Genomic DNA, 25472 nt, shown 5'->3' with positions numbered 1-25472 from the left:
AAATTCGAGAAAAATGTTGCAATATTAATTTTTTTTTATATAAAGAAAATGGAGAAATAACATCTAAGAAGAACGGTCACGTGCCTCTTGAATTCTTCACATTGGATGCACGTGTTTTCTGTCCTTTTCTTTAAAACATGACCGGGTTGTAACTTTAATTGTACCCATGTGCGAGCATTTTTTTTTTTGTTATAAATTATATTAAAATAATAATAACAATTATTTATTTATTGGACAATATTTAACTTGCATGTCAACAGGGTTGATGGAGTTTTGTATGTGGAAAGCATTAGCTTCGAGGACTTCCATTAGTGTGGTATATTGGACAATGGAAATTTACAAATAACAGCGACTTTTGCTTTGGATAAGGACAAATATTTATTATTCCCTTTAATATTGCATATAGAGTTCATCAAATAGTTCTAAGTAATCAGATTTTTATATCCATAAGGTTAAGAATCTTACATTAATAAAAGAATAGACCGTACGTATATTTATAATAGATATGAACTACTATTGTCACTGTCAATTAGTTTTGAAACAAATCTCATGAATATTGATATGGTATCAGAGCCAAAAATATTCAAACGAACAATCGATCCAAAATTAGGACCCGACCAAGATCAAATATCAATCGACGTCAACATATTAGGACATCCGTTTAATTTTTATGGTTAAAAAAGAACATACTTAAAGAAAGAGCATGTGTGTTGAATCTAATTGGAAGAAAATGGGAGAGAGAGAGAGAGAGAGAAAAGTAAAGGGGAGAGAGAGTGAAATGAACAAAATTCTAGGAGTCAATTAGCGTAGAGAGCATTTGTTTTTGTCCTAAAAAGTCGATTATTGTTCAATTCCAAGCAGTCTGCCCTCATTTCCACACATAGAAAGAGAGAGACAGAGTAATTAACTATATTACTAAATTGATCATCTCTTTGAAATCTGTTTTTGCGTAATTAATTTAGATCTAAAAGTTACACTACTTTTAAGTACTTGCCAAGCTTGAATCCAGCAAATATTTTCTTACACAAATGAAGAAGTAACTCTCTATGTACATTTTTTGTTTTGCTAATTAATTCTTTTAGTTCACTATCACTACAAGAAATTGGATCTTTCGGGCAACCAAGTTTTAGCGATCGAATACTTGGAGGTCATTTTGGGGCCTCTTCGATCAAGGGAATGACAATACAACTAATTGAAACCTATAAATTAAACTAAGAAAATTTTGTTTCTTCAGATCAGAATTTATGTAATAATTAATGCTTCACTAGATTTCCACCTATAAAAAAATTACTTAGAATATGAGTCTATTCTGATTAGCCTCAGCTATGATCTCGGTTGACATATTGGTAATCCTAAAGCTAAACTCTCTCTCCCACATGTTAAATAATTAGTTTGGTCGTGTAAACTTAAAAAGAAAAAATCATATTTTTTTAGGGTTTGTTTGGAAATTATATTAAAGTTAGTGATTTTAGGCCAAAAGAGATTTAATGATAATTGATTTTCTGAAATTGATTTTTATAAAATTATTTTAATGTTTGATTACACATTGTTTGGAGTTATTTTTATATAATTAAAAGTGACTTTGAATGATTAATATTTGAAGTTAGGGAGATAATTTGACAAAAATTTTAGATAATTAAAGACAAAAATTTTAGATAGATAAATTGACTGAGACGGGAAACAAAGATTATGGGGGAGAGATTACAAAATTTTTTAAGAATAAACCAATTAAAGATAAATAAAATGAGAGAATGAAATTAAATTTTAAAAACTATTTTTTTATTAATTTTATATTATAAAAGTCATTTAGAAATCACCTTCTAAGGGATTGACAAGAATCACTTAGAAATATCAAAAATCACCTGCGAGTTATTACCAAACATGTTATTTTAAAATGATCTAATCATGTTAAAATCACTCCTAAATAGTGAATACATTTTTAACCTCTGTAGTTTAAAAATTTATATCCATTATTTGGTTCACTTGACTAGACAGAAACAACCGTCATTTCTCAAACCAGCAAGATTAAGCGGCAACTTAACACTTTTTAATAATATAGTGGAGATGGTAAGATAAATGTAACAGAGAGAATTAAAAGTTGAGACGATATTAAAAAAGGTTTTTAAGTTTAGGAAAAGAGGGCCCCAGGGGAAGGGGCAGGGCCATAAGCACGCAGCTCTAACGAATCCCAACCCATCTCCCATCTATTTTCTTCCTCCTCCATCTAACCCTAACCCACAAACTCACTCCCTTCTCTCTATTCTTCTTTCTTTCTCACACTCACACCATCATTACTCAAAACTCAAATCTCCAACAATTCCAATTCCAGTTCTCCCTTGTATGCACCTTATATGTTCTTAGCTTTGTATTTTCATTCAAAGATCTAATTAAACCCCGCCCCCATGGACGCCCACTCTCTCCCACCTCCCTTTCACACCCGAGACTTCCATCTCCACCACCACCAGTTCGGCGCCGGCGCCCACAACAACAACAATAACAATAATTCTGAAGAGGAGCACAGCGGCACCACCACACGCGCCGCCCCCAAACGGGATCGCGACGACGACGACAACAACGACGCCGGGGGCGATCCCAGCAACGGCGGCCCTGAGATCACGCGCCGCCCCAGAGGGAGGCCCGCCGGATCCAAGAACAAGCCCAAGCCCCCCATCATCATCACTCGCGACAGCGCCAACGCCCTCCGCACACACGTCATCGAGGTCACCGACGGCTGCGACATCGTCGACAGCGTCGCCACCTTCGCCCGCCGCCGCCAGCGCGGGGTTTGCATTATGAGCGGCACCGGCACCGTCACCAACGTCACCCTCCGCCAGCCGGCCTCCCCCGGTGCAATTGTCAACTTACACGGCCGCTTCGAGATCCTCTCCCTCGCCGGCTCCTTCCTCCCGCCCCCGGCCCCGCCCGCCGCCACCACCCTCACCATCTACCTCGCCGGCGGCCAGGGCCAGGTCGTCGGCGGCAGCGTCGTCGGGACACTCATCGCCTCCGGCCCCGTCGTCATCATGGCCGCCTCCTTCAGCAACGCCGCTTACGAACGCCTCCCGCTCGAGGAGGACGACCAGCCGCAGATGCCGTCCTTGCAAGCCGGCGCAATTGGATCTCCGGACGAAGTGGGGCAGCCGCAGCCGCAGCAGCAAACGACGTCGCATCAGCAGCAGCAGCAACTGTTAGGTGACGGAAATGCGCCGTTATTTCACGGACTCCCTCCGAATCTGCTGAATTCAATCCAAATGCCGTCGGAAGCAGCTTACTGGGCAACGCCTCGTCCTCCCTACTAACACAATTATATAATTAAATTTCCTTTCATATCCTCCGAATCTTGATTAATTAGGTACCCATATGGAGATTAATTTAATTTGTGTTTGTGTTCATCATTTTCCATTATTCCTCTTCTTTCCTCTCCATTCAACTTTGTTTCTCTTCATTAATTTTCCAGCAATTCTCTACTTCTTCTTCTTTTCACATATAATTTGATTTTTAGAGTACATGTCAAATTTCATTACTACCCTTTAATTCCTTCCATCATCTCTTTGTAGATTTATGAATCTGAATGAATGAACGAATCGCCCTCATCCCATTTTCAATTATCTCTTGTTGTACCCTCTTCTTCATTCCTTGTTTTCTCCTTTGGCATGAAGCCCCTTTATAATTAGCTGCCAACCCATGATGGAAAAAAGTAAACTTTGGGCTAAAAGAATAGTAGCAGGTAGCTGAAATCACAAGGGAAATGAGATGGAACGGTGTTGTGTTTGAAGGCGATGATGTGGAGGCAAAATTTTGAACAGAAGAAGTGGGTTTTTGAGTAGTGAGGAAACAAAAGGGGTTAATTATGAAGTTAATAGTTATGGTGTTCCCCCATGGATGAAAGTCAAAGAAAAGGAAAGACATCCGTGAAGGAGAAGGCAAAATGGTATGGGGGTTCCATTATTCCAATATCTGTTTATTGTGTGGATTGGATTGTAATATTTGACACGTGCAGTAGTTGTGACCCAGAGTGAGCTCCTTCTCGAGGAATAATTTAACAAACACAGTAACTTGCACCCATTGAAAAGCCTCCGTTTTGCTTTGTGTTTGCTTTTGGTTTCTGTTCTTCCTTAATTCTTCATCTTCTTCTTGTACTGTCTTGGTTTTTTGGTTTTGGTTTATGGGTCAAACTTGTTTCTGTTTTTGTTTGTAAATTGTTGAATATGTGGTGATGCATAATAATGGGAATGAATTGAGGGGAGGATTGGTTATTGAGTGCAAACTGGAGAGGTGATCTCAGAATCTAATGCCCAAACTGAAATTTCAAAAAGTTAATTTATTGCACAAGTTCCTATGCCTTTGCCGGCTCAAAATATGGCCACATTGATTCCATTCTCTCTCTCTCTCTCTCATTTTCCTTTTTTTTTTTGACATCACATTTTCCTTTTTTCACCAACACATCTTATTTTCTATCCAATATTTCCATGTTGAAAAACCCTTCTCTTTTAAGTTTTTTTATTTTAAATAACAAAAATATATATATTCTTTTTGTTCTTTTAATTTATTTTTCATTTTTAGTGCTTCTATAATGGGCTGTCACATATACTATAAGTAATAACTATCCATATGCTTTCATATATGTTTGTATATAGTTTCGGTCGAGGTTTTAAAATGCAATAATATCAATAGAAATGTCAATATCTCAAAAATATCCCTAAAATGTTGATTTCAATAGATATTTATGAAAAATTTATAAAAAAAATTCCTAAAAAATATTTAAAATTAACAAATAAGCATTTTTAAATAAACTAACAATTATTAATTTTTTAGTACAACAACCATTAATATTAATATTATGTCTACACCAGTAATATTTTATCCGTGCTTTTTATATTTTGTCGATTTTTTTACAATAAATAAAAATGTCGATTTTGATGTTGAACCCTAGATACATGAAAATGTTGATGAAAACGTCAACATGTCGACGGATGTATAATTCTGCGCTTTATCGTTCTTTTTTTCCCCTCTTAATTTAGCAATATAGACTTATTCATTTACTGCGCTTCTTGGGCATCAGGTCCAAACTAAATATTGTCACTTGATTTGACATTAGTATCACATCAAATTTCTTTTTTCTTGATCCCTATTCAAAAAATGGATAATTTATAACAACATTTCAGTGTTGTTGATTCCTGGGTTGTGATACAAAAATGTTTTTTCTGTTTCTCATCACTAGATTACATAATAAAAACAAATTAAAAAGATGAGCGAAATTATCTTAGTTCTATTATTAGCTCTAAAAAAAATATCCAGCAAGTAAATTTTATTTTCTAAAAAATTTCACTCGAGTTTCATTTAAACCTTTCAGCTTCATTTCCTCAACAATGCATATTTACCCCAAAAAAAAAAAGGTTGAGAAGTAACATAAATGAAGAAACTAATCTTAATCTAAGATTATAATCCTTGTTTATTACAAAATAAGACCTTTTTTCACTCATGCCTTGTTGGTTTATAGCTATTAAACTTGGCTGCAACTGAAGAAGATTAATGAGCATTAGGGAATGAAGAGGTTCAAACAAAGTAAATTAGAATTGATATTAATGTTGCTGTTGTAAACCAAAAATTTATGACTTAAACAAACAACACTCAAAAATCAGAATTAATTACATTGCATGGTTAACCCATAACCTTGCTTTGTGCTACTTTTTATTTACTTAATATACAAATAAATTTACACACTAAGTCTGAAATTACAGAGGCCAGCTCCCCAGTCTAGCCCCAAGAAATTAATTTGATTTGATAAACTAATAATGCAATTAACAACTACTACAACCCAAATCTCATACTACTTTGATGACAAAAATTCAGCAGAACTTTTTTCTTTTTCTTTTACAGCAAACACAGAAGGGAAGCCGACTTTGGTGCCATTTTCAGAAGTGATGTTGTGCTAATAAACATAATGTTCCTGTCACCTACCTCCTTGGACCGATCAATAATCTATTCGTAATCGTCTCATTTCTGCTTGAAATGTTGGACTGGATACCAATGTTCGATGCGCGAGAGTCCTTATGTCTTCACGTGAACAGTCTCGTGATATCCGAACCAGCTCCCATAGGGCACCTCCACTGATCATCTCTTTTGCATTCACTTCTGCATTTTCAGTATATTCATGGGTTTTCAAGTTAATATTTTTGAGATCGCTTCTCGTGCTAGATCAAGAAGAGTGCAGCGAGGGAGATTACCATGTTGTGCTAAATGACACAGTGCAAGTTCGATATGTCGTTTGATAGTCGATGCTTCGTTGTTGGCATTCTGTACAATCCATGGGAGTGCTCCATCTTCAATTAAGAAAGACTTCCCAGTCTTGGTCCCTGTTCCTTTCAACAAGCCAAAATCAGAATCAGTCCATCATCGTCCGAAACACTCAAAGATATCCATAAAATTTATATTCAAGGCACACACAAATGACAATTATTTATAATTCTTCGCAGAAAAATGACACACTAGAGAGGCCCCATTTCAGAAGTTCTTACCTTGTGTGGAGGCTCTAGACTCGCACTTCGCAAAATTTGCAATTCCTCTAGCAACTTGTGCAAGAACATCAGGATGTCTGCATCTTACCATGCCAAGTAATGCCTTGATACCCCCTTCACCCCTTAGCTTCGTCTGCAACTTATCTAGATTACATAATATTTTAACGCATAGTGAGAGCTTGATGTCAGATTGGATATGAACATAAATTTGCATATATTAATGAATGAACATTAGACAGACCGAAACACTTACCATTGCCACACAAATTGGCAATTGCTCCAGCAACCATTCGAAGGGTTTGGGGATCCTCAGCGTTGGCAGCAGTCATGGCCAGCAAGCTAATGCCTCCTTGGGACATAATGAGGTCTTGGTTGGTCTCTGATGGAAAATACGGAGGCAGAAATTAAATGAAACAAAATCTCAGCCAAAAGAAGAAGCAGCAGTTTCAAAGGTTGAAGCGGGAATTATATTTCTCCAAACAAGGAACAAAAACTGACCATTCATTGCAAGATTTGCAATTGCACCTGCAGCAACTCTGTGTATTGTCTCATCCTCAGTGCTTCTGAGTAGCATCAGCAAAGATGAAAGGCCCCCAGCCTCAACAATCTTTTGCTGATTTGTTTCTGCATATTTGAAGCAAGTGCATAATTGCCTTTTTCTCAGTATGAAATTTAATGAATTTGTACATTGCTGACATTATAATACTGAGAACAGTAGATATGCTTCATATTAATAAAAGCACCTGATCAAGTAGATCTAGAATCTATGTAATAACTAAATGAATCTCAAAGCCAGGTACCATTTCTGCTTATAATCCTCGTCCTCTATTACCCTTTCCGCAAAAAAACAAACCCAACAAAAAGAGTAACTAATGGCATCTAAAAGTACAGGGATAAGAGACCAATTAAGCAGTGAGCCCAGTAGCGGATATTGACAGTCATGTCCTACCAGCTTCATTAACCTTAAATTAGCAGGGTGACATTGCAATAATCACTAGAGATTTGAGACTTCAAATCAGGAAAGGTACAAGAGTAACTCGCGAAAGCCAGGACAGAACAGGGCAAATGAATAGTTCAGGTTATCAGTGAACATGGTAATGATTTTGGTACCTTCAGCTGCTAGATTTGCGACCACTTTCACAGCATGAATTCTAACATCGTAATCTTCCGCTTCCAGCAATGACAAGATCTTCTGCAGTCCCACTGTCGAAATATTATGGAAATAAATTATAATGGACAAATTTGAAATAAAGTACCAAGACAATAATACAGGAAGTGACTAAAAACCTTGCTCAAAGAGTTTGGCTACTGAAGCTTTCTCCCCATTTCCAGGCTCCTGAGCCTGAGAATGCTTAACTTGTGACATGAGAGAATCTAGAGCACCCAGGACTTTCCCAGGCTCACCTCTGTCCAGTTGCCTACTAGTCTGCAAATAAAGCAGCTCTTGTTAAAAACACAAGGCAATGCGAACAAGATCAAGAAAAATTTAGGCAAAAACTTACCTCGTCTGCTTCAAAGCTCAATTGCAATAACTGGCTTTGTAGTATAGCTATATCTCCTTCTAGTTTCTTTTTCTGATTTTGCTCATCTTCCAGAGTCTTGCGAAGCTTTGAGATCTCTAAATTGCAAGAAGTCTAGCACGTAAAAAGCATCATTAACATAACAATAGGTTTATGTATATAGTTGGAGACGAAGGGGCATGAGAAAACAAGGTGAAAGTTTGTTACATGGAGTTGCATCAGACATACCTCTGACCTCTTCAGTTGGGCTACTTGAATTCGAAGATTGCTAACTTCCTCTTCAGCTGCCTTCCGCAAAAGCGTATCCTTTTTAATCAACTTCTTCAGCTCTGCAGTTTCCTTGTCAGCAGATACTGTTGAACCCTGTAACATTCAAGAAAAAATATTGATGTTTTAAAAGATGGTTGAAACTGTTGCCGTAATCGAATGGGCAAAACGAAAAAACAGCCACCATTGAGAGAGAGACTTTCTGTTGACCTTTCCATTTAATGAATAGTTATACTGGATACTTTATCTTAACTTTTCTAATCAGTCAGAAATATTGATGTATATTTAGTAACAGGATACCTCTCCATTAGTAATTTTACTAGAGGCAGAAATTGGAACTTCTTCATTAATTACTTTTTCCCCTAACTTCTTCTGGTTTACCATCAGCTGATCTTCAAGTTTCCTGATTGATTCCATGTAATCCCTCTGATATTTCAGCCTTTCCTTCTATAGGAGAAAGAAGGTAAATCTCAGACTTAATTCGTAAACTAACGAACTTTGGAAACTACATTGGGAATTGTCAATCCCCAAAAAGGATTTAATATAGAACATTTACCTCCAGCGCATTTGCATGGCTTCTTTCAGCCTCAGTTATACGCTCCTGTGCTTCTTTGGTAATTCTTTCAATTTCATCCTCAAATGCTTTTTGCTGCCTTTCATGTTCTGCAATCAGTTTGTCTAACTGAATGTCTAACCTTCTTGACAAACTTTTGTAATCAAATTCTTCCTTTATCTTCAACATATTTTCCACCTTCATAGCCTATGAAGGGCAAAAAGTTTAAGAAACTAGAATCTTGGAAACGAAATAGAACACAGTTCATTGAAAAAGCTAATAAATAATGGGAAAGACGATAATGATGATTAACTAGTCCAAACCAATGAAACTTCAGAAACATTTAATAACAAGAATTTCAAAAATTAACAACTTACCCGTTGGCCGAACATTATTGTACTCGTAGTCTCTCCACGATGACGAGGTGAAGGGCCAATAGTAATGATCAGTGAAGTTCTTGCCGTCCCTGTTAAAATTTTGCGTCATCAGATATCACAATTAGAATGCTAAAACAGGGAAATCACTGTTATGAAAATTAAAAAGAAAGCAACACTATAGAAACTGCAAGAAAATATGATGGCCACAACTGCACAGCCTAAAGAAATATTCCTGAATCAGTAACTAAAAGCTTAAACTTCAGAAATGTACGTAGCCCTTAACTTTCTTTTGTACTCGTTTTTTGTATTTTTTAAAACAAATTATATTCACTAAAAGAAATATATAAGCAGGGGGCCTTAGCAATTACAGAAAGCTCTCGAAGTCAAAATGAAAAGGAGAGAAATATTGCAAAACTCTCTCATATGAGAACAATCCAAAGTAAAAAACTGCACAAATTAATTGACATCATAGAAGTATACAAGAGAACAATGGAACGAGTAGGCGAAATCTGAATTTCATGAGAAATTTTACTCCTAGGAATTTTGGGTAAAAGATTTCCTTACTATGTCTTCACATTACTTGAATTTTAGTCTTAAGTAGGACTATAAGGTAGAGCTTGAGTATATCTACATTTCTTTTCATTCATATTCATGCTGACTCACCTTACTGCTAATGCCCAAACCTCCTGTAGTGTTGACAAACGAGCTACGGGTTTTCAAAATAGTGATAAGAAACAAACTTTTCATTGAACGAAAAATAAAAAGAGGAGAGGAAACACCGACCAAACAGTCAATGAGATTACAAAAAATTAAACCCTGTTCGCTTTGATAGAGAAGGACCAATAATAACAAAACAATCTAAAGACCAGAGAGCATACACCAATAAGACCCTAATAATTTAATCAAATCCCAAAGATCCATCCATCCTCCAGATTTGTTTTCAAAGATGTAGTCTATTTCCAGAAAAGTTTCCCAAAAGACAGTCAGAACTGCCAAAGACCAATAGATTTTAGCCTTTCATTTGAAATAATGATCACAAAGAAGCTGCCCAATACTATCAAGTATCAAATACTGTTGTGGGAAGTGCCAAGATAGGCCAAAAGTATTACAGCTATAATGTAGATAATACATATGGAAATTCAACCTCCAAAAGAGCCAGATTTTCATTTAACATGGCAATGTCACGATTGATAGTATCCAAGAAAAATAATCCCATAAATTACTCTAAAGATCCTTGATGGGACGTCTGGAACTCAGGGAATCTTATCGCTTCTAGAATCTCCTTTGAAGAATGGACAGGTCTCAACGCCAATTTCTAGGAAGACAACTGGAGAGGCCAAGGCCCTCTTCCCAATCTTTACCCCAACCTCTACACTACCTCTTCTGATAATTCAAAGCCAATGAGTAGATATGGAATGCTGATAAATTCAAAGCCAATGAGGATGAATGTCAACACCAAGACTTCTAGTCTTGTGGAAGCATTAAAGGCATGACACTCAAACACTAATAAAATTTTCAAATGATCAGATCAGTGGCATTTTGCAGCTTCATTTGGCTCCTTGCGGGGGAATGTCTTACTTTCATTTTTAGTACAATAAGTCAATCTAACCAAGACGATTTCTTTATGCCTATCAAAGAACCTTGAGATGCTAATCCACGGGACTGACCTTACTACTTCATTTTCTAGATATCTTAATAACATAAACATAATTTGGAATTGTATGACACAATAACAAATTTCATCAGTAAATAGATACCTAAAACAACATTAGGATCAGATCTTACCCCCAAATGAATCTCGGAGTAATCTCGTAAGCTTTGAATCCCTTACCGGAACGTGTGCACTATTCTCAGCAAGTGCATTTATGCACTTCCCTAATGCACTCAGGGAGAGATTGATGGATTTGGCTTCTTCAAGTGTATGTCCTTCACTTCCTGCCTCAAGAAAGCCAAATAACCTTCTATGAGAGGTGACATTCATTGAGAAAGCCAACTTTTATTATAAAAAAGTTTAAAAAGGCAATGTAACATCCAATATGAACTGTCCATGAGAAAGAGAGACTCATTTGTAGAAACGTTTTTTTTTTTTTAAATACTAATAATGAAATAAAATCAATGTTAAGTGGAGGGGTAACGAAACAATAAATCAAAGGGCAACCTATGAATCTAAATGTATTTGACTCCAGCTGACTACACACCTGACTTGTCAATACGCTCGGAACCAGCAAGATCCACCACCACTAACTTTCCCTTTCGAACAATAGGAGGTTTTAAGGTCTTTACCAGATGAGAATTCCCACCAATGTCACTTGACAGAGCTGAATCCCTTCCTTTCACAGACCGCTTTACATGTACCTTCAACAAATAAATGTCTAATTTCCATAAGCTACTACGAGCAGTTTTTAAGACATTGAAAGATCTCAAAGTAACTGGCATTTACATACCATGAGAATTGCATGACTACGAGAAGATTCGGTGTTTAATTTTGTATTGGCAGCAAACCGATGAGCTTCCCCCAACCGTAGTAGTTCCACAAAGCTCTCCTGGTGTCTAATTTCTACAAGGCTAGCCCCAGGAACTGAAACATCCCCAGTTTTAGGATCTTCTACGATGGAAATGTTATCATTTGCAGGGTCAAGAAGGTCCTGTATACTCTCCATATAAAGCTGGACATACGTTTAAAGAAAAATAAGATTAGAAATTAGAAGTAATTGTGGTGCGAGTAAAAAGAACTCAAATTTTAGCACATAGGGACTTCTTAGAGACAACAAAAAATCAAATTGCTCATCAAGTGGCACTAAAATTTGCATGCTACTAAGCTCCTACTATTAAAAAAATGGTAGCCGGTGTCTTTAGAGAGAAACAACCTGCAAGTAGGAGACTGAAACAGAATCCGTCTCCAAAGAAACTTCAGCCAAAATGTCCTCCATAGCACGCACCATTATTCCACGATCAGCAGTGTCTTCCTCTCCAAGTCTCCCAAGAGTATATGTTTTACCAGTACCAGTTTGTCCATATGCCATAATTGTTCCATTGTAGCCATCCAATACACTCTAAGAATTAGAAAAAATGGCCGGTCACTCAAAGTAAGTTGCACAAATTAAAGAAGGGGACTAGGAAAAGTAGAGACTTCAAGTGAAGTTACACACAAAACAGATGGGGACTATTACGAAAAATTTTCACTTCAATACATTCCTGCTAAAAGTTGTATATATGAATAAATTGAAAGCTTTGCATGAATGTTTAAAAGAAAATTTGAATGAACAGAACAAACCAAGCATCGTGTATTTTGGAAACATAAAAGTAATATGAAATATGATGGAGGCTGAAAATTTAATACATACCTCCACAACAGGTTTTGCCACGACTTCATACACACGTTTTTGAGATGCAAACTCAGTTAGCACTTCATCAAACTCATAAGTATCTGAATCCCAGTTGTTCTTCCGAAGTTTCAACCTTTTAAGCTGAAATACATTGCGATATTCTGACTAACTCCATTTAGACTATAATAATGGTAAAGAAGAGAATATTTATTAGTGTAATATTGCATCCCTTTGTACCTCTGGCTGTAATTCTACGCAGTCAGCAAAATCAGCATCGGCTACCAACTCTTCTGAATTGCGTGGTCGCAATCTAACAGCCACCCGAACTCTTCCAGGAACTAAACTTGACCATTATTTATATTATAAGAAAAAATTCAATGAACTAAAAAATCTATTGGACTCAACATTGTGGGAAAAAAGGAAGACTACATCATTCGTTACCCACTTACTCGAGGATTCACAGAAAGCCAAGCAACTATTAGATTGTTGAAAGTTCAAGACAACTTGGATAGAATAAGTTCAAAAAACTGTTTTTGGTTTGCCATGCTGGAGGATTAGATCATTAGTGCAAAATGTAAGATATGGAATTTTAAAATTTAAACATAAAAAGGCCAACTCAAAGTCAATCAGTTTGCAAACTTCCCTGCAAGTTCACTAATTAAACAAAAAGCATTGAAGAGAAAAAATCATGACATGTTAAAAGCGTTCGTATCTGCTCCAAGCAGAACTTAAACTTCCAAACTGCCTCTCAATTGAAAGACATGAATTATACCATTCCTGCTCTAAAAAAAAAGTTTTACATTTTCCTTTTCAAATGCAAGAAAGAAACACAAAACCACCATTAATTCAGCATCAGCAAAAGCACCCCTTAACAATACCCTCAATTTCAAATCACTTGGATGTACCAACCAACACGGATCATGTTCACATATCTAAACTACAAAACCTCCATAAACCACAACCGAAAAGCCAGGATCTCCTCAACAAAATTCGAAAATTATAATTAAAAAAAATCCGCAGAAATGGGAACCCACCTCCACCGTCATCCTTGGCGGCTCCGAGGGATGCGGGGCTACTGCGGCGGAGAGCAGAATTGGGCAGAGACTTGGACTTGTGAGAAGAAGACGACTTGGGGTTGGAGTTAGCGGAGATGGGCTTAAGAGAGTTTCTGGAAGTGGCACCATTTCTATAACTAGTACCCCCAGAAGCGGCCATTGCTAGAGGGACAAAAGCTTCGGGAAAATGGGTTTACCAGACCATTGAAGAAGGCGTATTTTTGCTTTCAGAAAAAAGAGAATGCCGAGAGAAATTTTCAGAGAGAGAGAAGGAAAGTGAAAGAAAATTGGGACCCAAGAGAAGACCCAGATGCTGAAAACGAAGCGTGGAGCTGCAGTAACAAGCGGTACAAGTGGAAGTGGACCTAAATCGTGTGGGAGATGTGACTCAGACTAATCCGCTACCATTTTCTTCGCTTCCCTCTCCAAATTTTCAACCTCACAGACGACGAGAAACAAAGAACAGCGAAAGAGGGAAGAACAGAACAGAACAGAAGGATAAAACGACGCCGTTTCGGTGCGTATTAATATCACAGTGTCCGTAAATAATTACGGGTTCCGTCTCGTGAGAGTATTAACTAACAAAACGAATCACGTCGTGCGACCCTTAACCATCATCATGCGGTTGCGTATTGACCATTTTGACCTCGACGAAGGAAATTATTTTCTTTTTTCAGTAAAATTATAATTTAAGAAATTTCTAATTGAACAGTAAAAAGTATCCACCAGCTCTCACTTAAAATTTTATAGAAAATTTTCATTTTTTGAAGCAAATGCAAAATTTACGTAAAAATTAAGGATCGTATTCGAAATTGGAAATTCATGCTTCTTATTATTATAATTTTTGTCGTATTTCATTCAATATTCTATTTGTTTATTCTTTTAATTTGTCGTATTTCATGTAAGATCCTATTTGACTTTGGTTATTTAAAGAAATAATATTTTGATACTGTTTTCAAACCTTCTAGATCTAGATAAGTTTCGGGGGGCCTTTTTTTTTTTAAATTCTTTTAATATGTGTTGTTTTCCTACGCTCACATTGGAAATTAGTAAAAAGAATGTAGAAAAAGAAAGTATCTTATCAAATGTTAAATTCTATTTAATAATATTCCTTTTACAAGTTTTTATGGCAGTGGAGGAAGTCCAACATTCGACTAATAAAGATGGAACAAAATAGAATAGATATTAATATTCATTTCAAGACATAATATTTGATAACGACTTTAATTTGTCCGAGTGCTCAATATAGTAGAAAACTATATCAACATCTCACGTGATCTATCTCACGATTAGAGTGACTCATTATTTGCTTAAATAATATAGAATTGATTAAGATATGTTTCTACTTGATTATAGAATACATGAACTAATATTTTTTTTTTTACTAAATTCATGCGATCAACTAGTAAAGATCTTGAAATAGCACTTATTTGTACGATTTCGACACGTTAATAAAGTTCTGGATTTATTATATTATATATTACATGTCTTGAAATGAAGGAGTGAAAAAAAATCACAATAAGACTGTCTAAAGTCTAACCCACAAATAATATTACATCATTAAGTAAATGCTTCAAACACCGCTCCACCTACATGTGTGAATTTTTTTCGATTGTGACTTATTGTACTACTTTATAAGCATCACATTCTATTTGAGATTAGGTATGATCTTGGACATTTGATGATATTCTCAAGGCACTCTTTTTATCTTTGTAAATGGCTTGTTTTGATGGTAGACTTTTCATGTCGTCTACCATGTTTCAATTATATAATCTTTCTTTATAAATAATATCATTTTAAATATCAAGCTAAAAGAGAAGTGGAAATTATTTTAACATTGTGACCCATAACTTTTTTTATATATATATATATATAGATATGTCATTTTCATTCCACACTCAAATTCAACTTAAAGCAAAAGCAATTTTGAATATATGAATGTCATCATGCCCATACATATAAAATATTTGGATAAAAAAAATGTTTTCATCTATTTTTTTATTTTCTTTTTCTTGTTCTTCAACAATAAAAAACTGTAAGACTATATATTTTAAATATTCTTTTCAGTCAAGATATACAAATGAGAAGATAAAATTTGAACTTGAAACAGATAGAACTGTTACTGTGAATTAGTAAATCAAAAAATCATGAATTTGAATTGAGAATTAAAGCAAGAGAGAGGTTTCGGGTGAAAAAGTGTGTGCAAAAGGTAGGGAAGATGGAATACCTTTTCCTTCTTTTTGTGGTCTCTTGTTTCAAGAATATGTACAAAAATTTTGAAATCAATTGGTACCAAAAGGCCATAATTTACTCGGCCAAAGATTATACATATAATGATATGAAAATCTATATTGCTTAAAAAAAAATATTGTTTTTAGCTTTTTTTTTCTCTTGTAAATGATGGGCTTCTCCCGCCTCCAAATTTCAATTAAGGTACATTTGCACGCAACCAATTCATAAACTTAAGCAACTAATCTCTAAATTTTATATGAAATAGAGATGTATAATTTAGTTGGTCAAAACATCGCTAAAAAAACAGACCTTACAATGGTTTATAATAAAAATGGCTACTCATCTCATTGCCAATTGATTTTGAGATGATACTCATGAATATTAATATGGTATCAGAGTTCAACAAATTCAAACGAACATACAACCACGATCAAGGAAATCTATATTTGAAAACCTAAATAAGAGATACTATTTCAGAGTGAGTTAAATTCAGTAATATTTAAGATAATATATGCATCACTTTTTTTTTTGTCTATCATAGAACAGGTATTACAATATATTTCCTTTATAATTATAACACAAGAGGGGCCTCAGAATCTGTTCAAAGGCCCCTCAAAATCATATGCTTGGGGTACTTTTATTGCTTAGCTTTGATTTTCTTGGCCCTCCAATAATTCAACTCATGAGTACAAAGAGCAAACCAAACGAGTTTTTAAATTCATCAAACTAGTCTTAATGGATAACAAAAATTAAATACAAATTTCGCAGATTCGTTATGAACTATATTCATAGGCTCAATATATTTCATTTCCATGTCGAAAAGTTTAGCAAAAAAAAAAAAAAGAGAGAGAAATTTGAAGTGTTGACATTCACTGTTAATCACATGGTGGGTCTTAAACTCTTGTTGGATTAAGGTACGATTTGGAGGCAACAAAGGTGGGAAGGCCAAATCATTTAAGTGGGCAAGTTTTTATCTGCAGCATTTTTTATGGTTGAAAAGGTTCTATCTAATCTTTACCTACCAGTTTTTAATTTATGTCTATGAACAGAATAACAATCAAATTCACAAAAAGGAAGGAAAAAAAAGACCAATCTTTTTAGAAAAAGGGAAGTCTATCACCCACCAAATAAGGTTGTTAATATGTCTAATTAATCAAGGGGCCTCCTCTCCTCTATTTTTTTTGTATGTAACATGATTTTATGTCAATATTAATAGTTTGTACTCAAAAAAATAAAAATGTTAAATTAACCGTACTAGATCGTCTACCTTGAAGTGATGTGGGTCGAATCAGTTGGGTTAAGCTTGGAACCATCTGACCGAATAAGACTAGACACAACCTGACCTAGGCTGAGTCGACTGACCTAATTGAGTCAATCCACTTGAATCACGTAAAACTCTCTATAAATAAGAGGAGAGACAAACCATGGTGGTCACCCATCTAGGATTTAATATCCTACAAATTACCTTTGTCAACCAAATGTAATAGGATTAGGCGGTTGGCCTGTGATTAGTCGAGGTACGCCCAAGCTGGTCCGAATACACGAAAAAAAATGAGAGACCTAGGCACAAGATACACTTTACCATTCTACTTTTTGCTACTTTCAACTAAATTAAACTATTTGTTCAACCTAGGCACAAAGTGTGTGCTGGGCTTAATACTATGTTTGTGTGCAAATTTCTTATTTATTATGGTGTTAGAGCTTTCGAGGTCAAAAAGCTCATATGCAAATATTGTATCAATATAAACGGTTGCAAGATTTACGTGAGTTTCTAAGTTGAGTAGTTCTTCAAGAAAAAGATCACTCTATATATTTTCTTAATTTTATTTTGATACATGTAATGATGTTGAAATATTATAATTTAGACCATATAGGTTATGAATAATGCTTAGGTTATGGATTCTTGTGGGAGCCCATAAATTAGAGACACGAAGGACAATATATATCTTTCGTGGATGCTATGAAAATAATCTATCATTGAATTATATTATTCTTCCAGGATAATCCATAAGCTCTATAAGATACCCAACAAATGAAAATGACAAAAGGAGGAAAAAAAAAAACAAAGAGAGGGTGAAGAGTTTTGTTGGGATCTAAACCTCAATTACCAAAGCTAAACTTTTGCCAAATGTGCTTAGGCAAAAATTAGGCTGTTTTCAAGAACTTTCTTGAAATGGAAGATAGGTTGTTTTTAAATGTTGGGATTACGTCTCTTCAATGCTATTATTAATATTAATTTCACATGTGATTATAATTCTTTTAAGGGTTTTTTTAAAAGGAATATTTTGAGTATATATATATATATATAATCAAAACTCATGCATCCAAAAATGATATGATTTGACAATTTTCAAGTAATTAGCTTCACAGATCATTATCAGTTTTTTCCAAAAATACTTCGTCATCGGATACTATTGGATATCATTTAGATTAATGTAAAGCGTAAATAATTACCTATTTAAAATATTATATTGAAATGAAAGGATGAAGTAAACCTACTACTATACTAGAGAAACAAAGATTTAACCCTTTTTTTTCCTAAGTATAATATCCAACTATTTCAATTATATTTAAATTGATTAAATTGGGTAAAGAAATTAACTTTAAGAAAAAATGTTCATCTTATAATACACCGGAAATTCATTCATATAAGCAATGTTGATTTTTAATATTTTACTAAGATGAGTTTGGAGATGCGTTTTGAAAAGTGGTTTTAAATGAAAGATTTACTTCTCAAAAAATTTGAAAGAAAACTAATTATCTATTTCAAAAATTACTTTTGATAATCGAAAATTTTTAAAAGTATTTGAAAGTGCTTTAAATTCTTCTCCTTTAATTATCCTGTTCTTCAAGGTTTCCTTCTTCCCCAATTAACCACCATTAAATTGGTGGTTGGTTTGGTTGCAGACGAAGGAGATGGATATCGCACTTTGTCAACAAGCACAATTAATTACTAACTTAATTAACATCCACACTATCTTTTTATTAGTCAATTACCGACAAAATAGATACCTACTTCCAACTTTAGAGATCAAAATATATTTTATTCAAAATTTAACTAAATCTTACTTCATAAAAAAAATAATAAATAAAAATCTTTTGAGCCCTCCACCATAGATACTACTGACTCAGTAAATACTGAAATCGAATTTAATATAATTAAAATAATTTTATATTAAATCTTTAGTGATCCTTGACGTTTTAGTTTTACCGTCAAATCGAACTTAACTTTACAGTAATTGACATATATCTCTCTAATCAAGAGATCGATCTCTCATCCACACGTTGTATTAAAAAAAAAATTAATTTTATCACCTCAAATATTCAATAGACTATATATTTAGACATTATTTTCTAATATTTATAACATTTAAACAACTTTTATTTGATACATTTTATCAATTAGATTAAATATAGAAATACTAAACTTGTTTCTCAATATTTATTGATGCATTTTAATCTTTTTTTTTCTTTTATTTTTTATTTTTTGAGTTTTATTGATATGTCATTCAAATTTGGTGAATGAATTAGTTTATAATCAAATCTACCCAACGTATTAAGCGACTTAAAATTATTGAAAGAAAAACTTTAACAGAGAAATAAATAAATATTCCATTCCAAAAGCCATTTTTTTTGGCTGATGACGTTTGACACAACTTAATTATTGAATAGTTCAATCCACCCATATATAAAAATTTGTTTTTGCCAACTTGAACATAGCTATTGAAGGTACTTAATTCAAATCTCTACCCCACATTTACTAAAAAAAATATTTTAAAAAGTTTTTTTGAAAATAACTATGGCAAATAAAAGAATAAAATATTGACCTAGTAAGTCGATATTTTATTAATATAAACGATTTAATATTGAAATTAAGAACCAATTTAAATATACCACAATTGGTTAATGGATAAATTCTCAATCAGAAGACTATAGGTTCGAATCTCTATCCCACGTATCATCTACTTGACACATAAAATTTTTAACTCGTGCTAGTTAAAATGTCAATATATAGGTTAATATTAATTATAGTCCAAGAGACTAATTTGACTCTAACTTAATTAGTTAAGATAGAATCGTGGATCAAAAGATTTCGAATTCTCATTCTCACCCTACATGATGTAGTACTATTAATAAAAAATAAAAATAAAAAGACAGGAAGTGAATAAATACTCCCCAACCTATCATCCCGGACAATTTCTCTCCTATAAAGAAAAACACGAAATCTCACGAATTCAAATGAAGTTCAGCTCAATTCCAGCTTGAATTTGGTTCTTCTTAAGGTATTTTGCCGAGCATGATATGGTATAAGCTCCAAATTCTTCCAAGACAAGGAAAACGTCATCCTTACATATTATATGTCAGTTAAAAACAGTGAATCCTCGTCCTCTCCATCTAAGAATTGCATAACCAAAACAAGTTGTTCGGCGTACTGTGGAGCTTCCAAGAACACAACTTTCAAACAATGAAAGCATGGGAACCCCATTACTGATACTGACAGTACAAAAAAAGTAACTAAAGGGAGAGGAGGAAAAAGAAATGTACCTACAAAATCTAGTGTTTATGGCAAAGTTCATCAAAGCCAAAATAGCTGAGACCAATGCATCATTAGTTCAAAAGGGTATGTAATGTTAGGCAACGACAACTTTAATATTTGGTACACGCCATGACTGAACCCTGTCAAGCTTTTTTTTTTTTTTTTTTTTCCCTTCTCATTAGATTCTTTGAATGTACAATGGCTTTCAAAAAGATGACCAGCCCAAAGCCAGACCCAATTTTCTTTTCATGGAAAATATGAAAAGCAAAAGAGAGAAATTAAAAATCTTGCCCCTTTGATTGAATTTTTTTTTTTTCCCTTTTCTTGTGGGTTTAATCTGTATGTGAACCACGGAGAAGTAGATGAAGAGAGAGAGAGAAAGAGAAAGAACGAGAGAAGACAGGTTCTGCTCCACCATTTTGCAGACCTTGAGGATGCAGATGCAGCTGCCTACAGATATCCACTGGCTGTGGCTGTGGCCTTTCATTTTGGGGTACCCCCTTTGGCCTTTATTATTTATAAGCTTCTTCCACTTTTCTCAACTGACCCAAGACTCACCCCTTTAAGAAAGTTCATGTTCAGGGCTAGTGGTCCTAAAACATATCCTTAATGCTTCAACTGCACATTATAAATCAACCCTCAACCTAAGTTGTGTTCATATTTTTTTATGACTCGGAATCGATACCTCTTTAGCATTTTATCCCTATAACTGAGGTACTCGCTCCTTTTTGAGGCCTGAATTCAAAAGACATTAAGCTCACCCAAAATTTTGAACACAACCCCTAGAACTAAAGTTATGTTTATATTTATTTTGGTGCCTCAATATATTTATTTCGAGACATGCTATAACATTTGGTGCTAGAAACACAGTAATTAATTAATAAGATAGGTGACCATTATCATGAGATTTGAACTAATTTCCTCTCAGTTCATCCTAATCTCTTTGGATTGATGAGTCACCCATGATGTTTCTTCATTAATAAAGGTTAAAACGGGTTAATGATAATTAAGCTTAATTACATACCATGATATTTAGTAGTTTGACAAAATTTTAGATATAAGAAATTAGCTAGACTTACCTAAGAGAAAATAGAATCTTTCTTCTCCTAACAAGCCTAATTCCTCATCTAAATCTCTCCTTTATAGTACCATGTAACACAAGTTTATTATCAACCAATTTTAATAGATTCAGTCGAGTATAATGGTAAAATGTTAAAACATAATAGCCTATGATCTGCAGCCCATAGTATAGCTTTGACGCTCACTTGTTTGAGTTAGAAGAGAGATATGAATGAGATATTAAAGAACAAAGTTCTCCGACGCATCAGAAGCAGGTTGAAGTGAAAGTAAAAGCATAGGGACTTTATTTGTGGCACACAGCCTTATAATTGTTGATAGGAGTTTGAATTTGGGGGGTTTCTATATATATTTCAATAATGTATTCTGTGGAGTTCTACTTTTATAGTGGAGTTCTACTTTTATAAACTGTGTCAAACTGTCCTTATGCATTGCAAACTGCAAAGTCTTTGCCTTCATTGCTTCTAACCTATAACATACATCTGAAATTGGGACATTTCTTTTCATACCCCCCCAAAGAAAAGTGGTTTCTTCTTCTTCTTTTTTTTCCTTTTTCTTTAAGCTTTGAAGAGATTTTGATGAATAGTGTGTTCTACACTCTTTACACCCTTTCAACCATTCCAAAAGTTTGAATGTGACAGTCTGCTTTATGCTTAAAGGAATTGGGTTAATGATTTCCAGACGATGAGCCAACCAAAGATTGTGTGAGTTATTCTATCTCGAAGGTGCTCAAACACATCTCAACTAGGTTTTTCTAAGAGAGAGAATTGCATCTTTACTTATTTACAATATTTGACACGAAAAAAATAAATCATGGAATGATTTATATTGTGATCATCGAGATTAAAGAAAAACAAAAGGGTTTAGAGGACAGAATGAGTTAAATTGTGGCCCTTATTTAGGATTTAATACTAAGGAAAAATTATAAGAACCAAACACGTCGAAATTAATTTTTAAAGTAGGTGGCCATCATGAGATGAATATTTTTAAATTTAATTACACATCCTAGCTTTGAGCGTTCAATTTGATCCTTCACCCTCTAAACATTGAAACAATCGAAAGCTGTAAAATCTTTCGAGGTTTTTAGATTGATGGTGAGTCGAAATCTTGATTTAAGAAAACAACAAATAATTGAGGTAGAAAATTAGTTTTAATTGTACAGTTTTACAAGTTTAAGGGGGTGATTAATCGAATATGATTATAATATAACATCTCTTAGAACTTGGGGGAGGTATTTTCAACTTCCCCTTAGAATCAAAAGCAACGGAGTTGTTTTAAGATGCACCAAAATGCAGCATATAGCTATCCACAATAATGTGGTACCTCAATGACCAATTTGAAAGAGAAATACCAACCACTGCAATTCATTCACTGTTTCAATAATCGGCCCTGTATTTTCAAATAATTCTCTTTGAATATTAATTCCTTTGTGCATTTCAACTATGCATTCTAATAGTCTTCCATCTATTCAAATAATTTCAACTTCCCGTTTTTTCTCATTTCGTTCACTCCTTTTCTCACTTTCACTTTTATCTTTCTTGTTTAGCAGATTTGTTACTCTTTGAATTCAAACCTGTCATTTAATGTTTTTGCTCATAAATTTGAATTTTGAAACCTATAAGCCCAGATACCAAAGACCTCAAATTTTATAAATTAGTCAAAACTAACACCCTTGAAGTTGGGAACAAGCATGACTCGATTCCACAAATCTCAATCTGAAAAATTGTTTCTTAAGAGAAATACCTTAAAAAGATTTTATCTTTCAAAAGCAAAAGCATCTTAATGCTATATTTTAACTTTCAAAAAAAAAAAAAAGGTTCCTCCACGATCCACTTAGTTTCTGGCTTATTTGCCACGTTACGTAGTGGGGTTAGAATCTGATAACAATCTTGAATTTCCATCTGTTCAATTGGACCCAAAAAAAAAAAAAAAGAAGTTCATCTTTCCTGATGGCCGTCGCTACAGAATTCAATCGGATTTCATGTCTGATCAAAGAAGAATGGTGAAGAATGCTTGTTCATCTACGATCAAGTTAATAAAAACAGTGTCTAATTCTTTACACAGACTGGAGTAAACGTTACTCGAAACGAAAAGGAAACCAGAATCGAAAGGGATCAAACTCCATTATTGTGGAAACCAAAGTCGCTAAACTTTCCAGCAAACCAAACAAAGAGCTACCCAATCCCTTCAAATAAACCCAACCAAATAAACAGGGACAAAAGAAGAACCAAGAAGACGAAGAAGAGCAAACCCATTAAATTTTTTACCAATTCGACGCTGAATTCCTACTCAGAACCTTTCGACCTTGTCGGCCTTCACTACGGGGTTGGCCATGGCGATCTCCTCCCGACCAATACTTTTGAAGTCGTAACCACAATCGTGCTTCTCCGGGTACCGGTGAGTTCCACAGAAGGTCCGCCCGCACTTGCACTTGAACCCCATCAATCCCACCTTCTTATTGCAGCTCAAGCACCGATTTGGAATCTCCGGCGACGGCGATTTGTTGGAACTGCCGAGAGATATTCCGGAGGAGGACGACGGTGATGCTAAATCGAGTAGAGAATCGGCGACGACGACTGAAGAATTGCCTTCGGACGGCTTCAATATTTTGGACTGAAGGGATTTCTCCATGGCTACTTTGGCCGAAGCCGCCTGCTCTTCTTTTATACGCGAGTCTCTGTAGCACTTCGAGCAGAGATTCTCCGTTCCCGCTGAACCAAAGAAACCGCAGTTGTTCGCGCAGAGCTTCGGCTCCGTTGGCTGGTAGCTTGTGCCATCGTTCTGTTCCGAACCCATACTTCTTCGAACGTAATCGCTCAATTCGCTGTAGTTTCAGGAAAAGGCACAAAAAAAAAAAGAAGAATAAAACAAGATGTTAGAATTAAAAACGAACTCATCCGTGATCAAATTTCGCGTTTCATCTTCTTGCTTGAAACCCTAAAATTACCAGGAAAACAATAACAAAAGCCCCAACTAATAAAGCAATATTTCCTGGAAAAGTAACGACTAGACCAAGACTTTCAAGAAATCAGCGGTGAAATCATCGAAACGAACAGTAAATAGCAGCGAAAGAAGACAAAAACATCAAACGCAACAAAACGCAAAACGTTCATCTATGGCAGTAATCGAAGTAGACGAAAGAACAAGAAAAGAAATTCAGAACCAAAGTAAAGTTCGAAAAGAAAAAATTCATCCTCGTCCCAACAAAACGATCTAGATTATTCCGATTCAGTAAAAGTCAAACAGAGTCTGAAATCCATACCTCTTAAGCCAACAGAAGATCGAAGCAACTCAAAACTCCAAAAAACCTCCCCAAAAGAAGCGAATTCGAATCGGAGAATCAGAATATTATCAAAGATTCAGAAAACCCACGGGGTGAAGAAAAAGTAAGAAAACGAATAAACGTAGAGAAACCGATTACGTTGAGGTTTAGGGGCTGACGGAGCGATAAAGATGAATTACTAATTGCGCAACCCACCCCTTGTTTATTGTTATTTCCACGGCGCTCCCCCCGGTTTCAATGTCGGTGCAATGCTACAATACGGCGCCGGTCCATTGCACCTCGATTTTCAGCCGTTTGATCACATGCCCGATCTGATCACGAGATCATCCCCCAAAATCAGACGGCTGGGATGCTTGAATCCGTGATGATTGTTTTCCTTTAAGAATCTTTCGTGATGATTGCTTGTCGATTACGAAAGGGCCTTTTAGTAATTTAGCGTCTTCCATTAAAAAGGCGATTTTTTTTTGGAAACCGAATTAAATATCAATATTAGAAGATTATAATATTCCTTACTCTACTTTACCTTTTTTTTTCCTCTCATACTTCACCTTTTTTTGTTTTTTTTTTTCTTCAATCGCTAAAGCAGTTTTTCATTTTCATCTTCCTATCTATTTTTAACTTTTAAAGTTTCGTTTTCTTAAATTACTATCAAAGACTATTTTCAATTTCCGTTTGGTGTTATTATCTATTTTTAAAAAATAATTTCAAAAAGTGTGCAATTTCTTTT

The 25472-nt window shown here is 34.8% G+C and overlaps 2 protein-coding genes, 1 long non-coding RNA gene and 1 pseudogene across 5 annotated transcripts; 2 read left to right on the top strand and 2 right to left on the bottom strand.

Moving 5' to 3' along the window:
- Positions 1 to 2154: 2154 nt before the first annotated feature.
- Positions 2155 to 4267, top strand: LOC148211078 (AT-hook motif nuclear-localized protein 22 pseudogene; annotated as a pseudogene).
- A 1371-nt stretch (positions 4268 to 5638) lies between these two features.
- ARK3 (armadillo repeat kinesin 3) lies at positions 5639 to 14077 on the bottom strand. 3 transcript variants are annotated; one of them, XM_022302642.2, is made up of 19 exons: positions 13596 to 14075; positions 12799 to 12899; positions 12580 to 12702; positions 12103 to 12288; positions 11680 to 11901; positions 11434 to 11590; positions 11021 to 11170; positions 9236 to 9324; positions 8862 to 9065; positions 8606 to 8752; positions 8267 to 8401; positions 8021 to 8152; positions 7806 to 7944; positions 7629 to 7721; positions 7017 to 7142; positions 6772 to 6897; positions 6519 to 6662; positions 6228 to 6362; positions 5639 to 6135 (listed from the first exon to the last, which is right to left on the bottom strand). In XM_022302642.2, the coding sequence occupies exons 1-19, from the start codon at positions 13774 to 13776 to the stop codon at positions 5975 to 5977; spliced, it is 2751 nt and encodes a 916-aa protein (XP_022158334.1). In that variant the 5' UTR covers positions 13777 to 14075; the 3' UTR covers positions 5639 to 5974. The 3 variants fall into 3 exon arrangements, with proteins under 3 accessions (XP_022158334.1, XP_022158342.1, XP_087981743.1); XM_022302650.2 differs by having other exon boundaries at positions 6228 to 6356; positions 13596 to 14074; XM_088125617.1 differs by lacking the exon at positions 8606 to 8752 and having other exon boundaries at positions 13596 to 14077.
- A 5966-nt stretch (positions 14078 to 20043) lies between these two features.
- On the top strand, positions 20044 to 21999 carry LOC148211077 (uncharacterized). Its single transcript, XR_015791839.1, has 2 exons — positions 20044 to 20878; positions 21626 to 21999. It is a non-coding gene; the product is annotated as an uncharacterized LOC148211077 (long non-coding RNA).
- Positions 22000 to 23462: 1463 nt separating this feature from the next.
- LOC111026136 (zinc finger A20 and AN1 domain-containing stress-associated protein 1) lies at positions 23463 to 25012 on the bottom strand. The gene is made up of 2 exons (XM_022304140.2): positions 24725 to 25012; positions 23463 to 24286 (listed from the first exon to the last, which is right to left on the bottom strand). The coding sequence occupies exon 2, from the start codon at positions 24256 to 24258 to the stop codon at positions 23752 to 23754; it is 507 nt and encodes a 168-aa protein (XP_022159832.1). The 5' UTR covers positions 24259 to 24286; positions 24725 to 25012; the 3' UTR covers positions 23463 to 23751.
- Between the last annotated feature and the right edge of the window lie 460 nt (positions 25013 to 25472).

Source organism: Momordica charantia (genome assembly GCF_013281855.1).
Source record: "Momordica charantia cultivar OHB3-1 chromosome 6 unlocalized genomic scaffold, Mcharantia_2.0 BLBB01000006.1, whole genome shotgun sequence".
Classification (NCBI taxonomy): domain Eukaryota; kingdom Viridiplantae; phylum Streptophyta; class Magnoliopsida; order Cucurbitales; family Cucurbitaceae; genus Momordica; species Momordica charantia.
Note: the sequence above shows the minus strand (reverse complement) of the source record. Positions and strands in the feature narration are given on the sequence as shown.